Genomic DNA, 5,282 nt, shown 5'->3' with positions numbered 1-5,282 from the left:
AATACGATAAAATATGTATATATATAAATAAAAAAAAATCAAATCAAATTAGAGAATATAGAATAAATAAAATAAATAAAATCCAATAAACAAAATCCAATAAAAAAAATATATATAATATGTAATTCAAAATCAAATCAAATAAAGATAAAAAAAATCAATAATATATAGAAATAAATAATAATAATAATAATATATATATAAAAAATCAAATAAAAGAATATAAAAATATACGTATATAAATCAAATAAGTTAAAAAAAGTAACTAAATAAACCTGTATATATAAATGATAATAATTATATTAAATAGATAATATAGAATAATATAAAATATAATATAATATATAATATAATAAAATAAAATTCTATATATATATATAAAAAGGATACGTGTAGTGGAGGTTTGAGGGTGTGGTGGCGTTGTCACCCCACGATCTGGACAACCGCTTCACGTCGCCATGTTGCTCCACGAAGACATAACAAAAAGACAGAAGAACGAAGGAAGAGCAGGGGGAGACGAAGATGAAAAAAAGATGAAAAAGAAGAAGAGGAACAGAAGATGGAGCCAGAGGAGGAACCGGCCGGAGGAGAGAAGAAAAAGGAAAATTCTCCCTAGAAGAAGAAGAAGAAAGGAAAGAAAGAAGAGCAGAAAGACGAAGGAAGAAGGGAGCCGCACTTAGAGAGAAGACGAAGGAAGAAGGAAGCCGCACCTAGAGAGAAGACGAGAGAGGAAGGATTTTGGTTTCCTCTCGGTGATGCAGATACTTACAGAAAAAAAAAGAAACAGCAAAGAAGAAGAAAAAATCGAGAAGAAGGCGAAAGAAGAACAGAGGAAGCAAGAAGCAAAGAAGAAGAGCAAAGGAAACAGCAAGCGAAGAAGAAGAAGTTGCTGCCGCTACGGTTGCGCTGCAAAATAGAGAAGGTGATGTCTGTATTCCCTGGAACTATCTCAACGCTATCTCGATGCTCCTCGCCAACCTGTTGTCAAAGAGAGAGAAAATTGACCAGTTCTCGAAGGTACCAGAAATATCCAAACAATGATAGCTACAGCTAGTGCGAAGAAGATGACACTGCCGGTACCTGTGAAAATACAAAAAACTAACTCCACCGAAGAGGCAAACTCATCTGATTTCCAGAAGGAGATAGGTCAATCAATAACCGTATCAATCTCACGTTCACGGTCTCGGACTCTATCATCAACACCAAACTCCCGAAGATCGAAGAAACCCGGATCCCTCGCTGCCATGGATTTCGGTGACTGGGACAACCTCCGCCGCGAAGCTTACCGCCTCGAGAGAGACCTTGACGTCCGCCTCTCCTCCTACGCCAAGCTTGGAATGGGTTATGCCAATGCAAGGGCTCAAGTGAGCAAATCTCACTGGAAGTCGATGGAGATGGAGATCGAAAACCTCTTGGAGCGGTTACTTGATGTTAATGAGGTCATGATCCGTTGTGTTCATGCCACCACACCGTCGTTTTTGTAGCTCAGAAGCTCACTTACCACCGCGACATCCTACATCGAGTTCACCCAGGAATTCAAGTGCACCAAAGGAAACATATTATCCATGAGGGCGTTTACTTGACGACGGGGAGAGAACCAGTTGGCTAAGACAAAAATGCATGGAAATAAATAAATGATACATGCTCATGCACATCATTCGTTGTGATATTATAAGTACTTTCTTTGTGATGCATCATCATTCATTTATTCTTCTCCTGAGACATATATTCATGATGACCCACTTTGTATTATCCCATGTGCTCAAAACAATCAATGCTCTTTTAATTCTGCCATATCTTGTGTATGCATGTACTTTCATCATATGACAATGTTCAAATACAGACCCAACTTAATGTACAAGCACACAAGCATTCATGTTGGTGAACACAAACCTAAAGTACATGCTCATGTTTGATTTTGAAATATATATATATATATATATATGGCTGCTATTGGATATCATGTGAGCTTTTAAATAATTGAATATGAAGAATTCAATTTGATTGCCAAGCGCACAAAGCATGCCAATAAGTATACGTTCCATAGAAAGGAAGAACATGACTACCAAAAGAGGTCTTGGATCGCATCATCTAAGGATGCCAAACCTGCCGATGATGCATTGCCATATGACTATGAGGTTAATCTCGAGGATCAATGATGTTATGGTTGAACATTAATTCATTTGGTCTAAATGGAAATGGGGGTAATATAGGGATTCTATTGATGCATGATCTGAATATATACATATACATATATATCGACATGTATTAATAATTTATGTGAGATAAACCTCATTAATGGCTGCCAATGATTTGCATAATCTCATATCCCATTTGTGCAAGAGACCCACATCATGCTATCACGAAATCGCCATGAAAAGTGGGATTTGACTCTATGCATGAATACATGCATGATTCAATATATATAAACAAAGAAAATCCAAAAGGGATGGACATAGTATGCTGCTACCAATGATGGTCCTAATGCTAACCATGATGATGATGATGCTATCAATGATGATACTGATGCTAAACATGATGATGATGATGATGTTAATGATGATGCTGATGATGATGCTACCAATGATGACCCTGGAGATAATGATAATGATAGTGATTATGCATGGAATTTAAATAAAAATGGAAAGTGTGCATGGTGACCTATGAATAGAGTTTGTTTCAAAAAAAATAAATAAATAAAATAAAATAAAATAAAATCTTCAAAGGCCCATCTAATGATCATGCAAGCTATATTAAAATAATGTTCTCCTAACTATATATGCTGATATACCAGTATTAATCTAAAAGTGACAAAGTTGACGGGTAATCAAGCAAATTTAGGCATTTCATTACAACAAATTGCCTTCATTGCCTAGCTGCCTCGAACTTAAACCATGTTTGCTTGATGATGAAATATGCACCCTTGATCAAATTTTTAAATGATATCTCACTCATTGCCTAGTTGCCTCGAGCTTAAACTATATTGCTTGATGATTAAATCTGGACTCTTGATCAAATCTTTAAATGATATCCCATTCATTGTCTAGTTGCTTCGAACTTAAAACAATGTTTCTTGATGATGAAATCTCAGCCCTCCGATCAAACTTGAACTATTTATCATGCCTCGAACTTACGACATGTTTCCTAATGATGAAATCTCAACCCTCCGATCAAATTTGAATTATTTATCATGGCTCGAACTTAAGACAATGTTTCCTGATGATGAAATCTCAGCCCTCCGATCAAACTTGAACTATTTATCATGCCTCAAACTTACGACATGTTGCTTGATGATGAAATCTCAACCCTCCGATCAAATTTGAATTATTTACATGCCTCGAACTTAAGACAATGTTTCCTGATGATGAAATCTCAGCCCTCCGATCAAATTTGAATTATTTATCATGCCTTGAACTTAAGACAATAAATATGCTCCTCATATTTATTATCCAATCCCTTTGGATAAATAAACCACACTGAAAATATTTAATAATGAGATATATATTTCAATAAGGCAACAAGGCATGTAATGTGGTAATGCGATACATGCAATGGTTATGCTCATATATAATGATATGATAAAAACATATATATGAATATACAAAAAAAATCAAACTCAAAGTAATCAAGTCAAGACTCAAGATATGAAAAGAATCCAAACTTGAAGACCCATATATGTCGACAATTGAGCCAAGAGGTCTCAAGACATCCAAGTCAGAGATCCAAAGAATTTCACAAGTCAAAATACAAATCGACAATTAAACTCAGTGGTCTCAAGACATCATATGTCAAATACCCAAAGAGTTCACAAGTCAAAATACAAATCGACAATTGAACCCAGTGGTCGCAAGACATTAGAAGTCAAAAGACCCAAAGAGTTCACAAGTCAAAATGCAAATCGACAATTAAACTCAGCAGTGTCAAGACATCCAAGTCAAAGACCCAAAGAGTTTCACAAGTCAAGACTTGAAGAAAGTTTCACAAGCATAAAAGCCGAAGCTTATGGAAAGTCAAAATCAAGTTCATGATTCGTCAACATAAAGAATCTAGAACGTGAAATACAAATCAAATTAAAATATATATATATATATATGTAAAAAAAATGTTCGAGGCACAAGTTCGGACATAGATGCATAAGTCAAGATGATTTCAAATTCCTTGTATTTCAATGAAATCCATGAATTCATGTTTATTGAAATAAATAAAATTGATTGTCACAATATGTTTCCTTTTTTTCACACTTATTTCTTAATCGGAGGTTCCTTCGACAATATCCAGGGTAATTAACATTAAGGGCTTGCCCCTAATAGAAGTTATGAACCCACAATCTCTTGAAATCATAAAAAATTAAATTTGATTTGTGATCCATTTATTTTTTTTAACCGGCCAAACTATAATTAAAAGGCCGGGTGAGAAAAAAGGAGTCCACAGACACACCATGAGGGTTAGACAAAGCTAGATTGGCTAGGGTTGAGAGGGTGAGTCGAGAGGTAGCGGAGTGTCCCCTTTCACATTCGATTTGATTTACTATATCTCCACGTTCCAAGAATTCTTTGCGGTCATAGTAGAGTGAAAGGGCTAAGGGATGACCTTCCTCTGGGGCTTAGTTGCAAAGGCAACGGAGTGAAGCGTTGAAGTGATTTTAGCACCTAGGGTTAAATTGTGACTGGGGACCTTCCGCCTGGACCAAAGGGTTAGGTCTTGCAACTGTACATAGTGCGAGGTGTTGAGATTGATCGATTTCTCCACGCGACTTGGTGTAGAGTTAGTCATGGTTGACCTTAGATTTGTGACCATGTATTTTAGGATCTCCACGACTCATTAATGCATTAGTTAGAAGGCATAATAGTTGGTTTTGCACTTGAAGCAATAATCCTAGGTGGAACAATATCTGAGTACCCCATTTACATTGATTGCCTTTTTCCTCTCAATTATTACGCCTCTCTCTCTTATTTCTTTTATCTCTTTTTTATATCAATTTCATTTATCATACCATCAATTTATTCTCATCATAGTTAGATAGCAATCGTTGTGTTTCTATTCATTATTTCCTGGGGATACGATACCCACTCACATGGGATTTATTACTTCGACAACCGTGCACTTGCGGTTTACACACATATTCGGTCGTGTCAAGATTTTTCCGCCATTGCTGGGGAATAGGCATTTTAGAGACACTTTGCAATTTGTTATTTTAGCCATTTATCATTCATTCTATTTCACACTTTGCTTATTCTTCCATCATTCTCATTTGTTTTCTTTTGTCATGTCTTATTTTTCCT

At 35.7% G+C, this 5,282-nt stretch overlaps 1 protein-coding gene across 1 annotated transcript; it reads left to right on the top strand.

The window, feature by feature from the left end:
- The first annotated feature begins 1,244 nt into the window (after nt 1-1,244).
- Nucleotides 1,245-2,660, top strand: LOC120272208 (pheromone-processing carboxypeptidase KEX1-like). Its single transcript, XM_039278974.1, has 3 exons — nt 1,245-1,449; nt 1,993-2,138; nt 2,460-2,660. Exons 1-3 carry the CDS (start codon nt 1,245-1,247, stop codon nt 2,658-2,660), a joined length of 552 nt encoding a protein of 183 aa, XP_039134908.1.
- The last annotated feature ends 2,622 nt before the right edge of the window (nt 2,661-5,282 follow it).

The sequence above is a fragment of the Dioscorea cayenensis genome, chromosome 2 (assembly GCF_009730915.1).
Source record: "Dioscorea cayenensis subsp. rotundata cultivar TDr96_F1 chromosome 2, TDr96_F1_v2_PseudoChromosome.rev07_lg8_w22 25.fasta, whole genome shotgun sequence".
NCBI lineage: Eukaryota > Viridiplantae > Streptophyta > Magnoliopsida > Dioscoreales > Dioscoreaceae > Dioscorea > Dioscorea cayenensis.
This window is presented reverse-complemented; position numbering and strand designations above follow the sequence as displayed.

What these genes read in the sequence shown, in the direction of transcription:
- LOC120272208 (XM_039278974.1), top strand. Translation starts at nt 1,245, where the DNA reads ATGGATTTCGGTGACTGGGACAACCTCCGCCGCGAAGCTTACCGCCTC. An exon ending in TGTTAATGAGGTCATGATCC is followed by an intron (nt 1,450 to 1,992) that starts GTTGTGTTCATG and finishes TTGAATATGAAG; the next exon opens with AATTCAATTTGATTGCCAAG. An exon ending in CATTGCCATATGACTATGAG is followed by an intron (nt 2,139 to 2,459) that starts GTTAATCTCGAG and finishes GGATGGACATAG; the next exon opens with TATGCTGCTACCAATGATGG.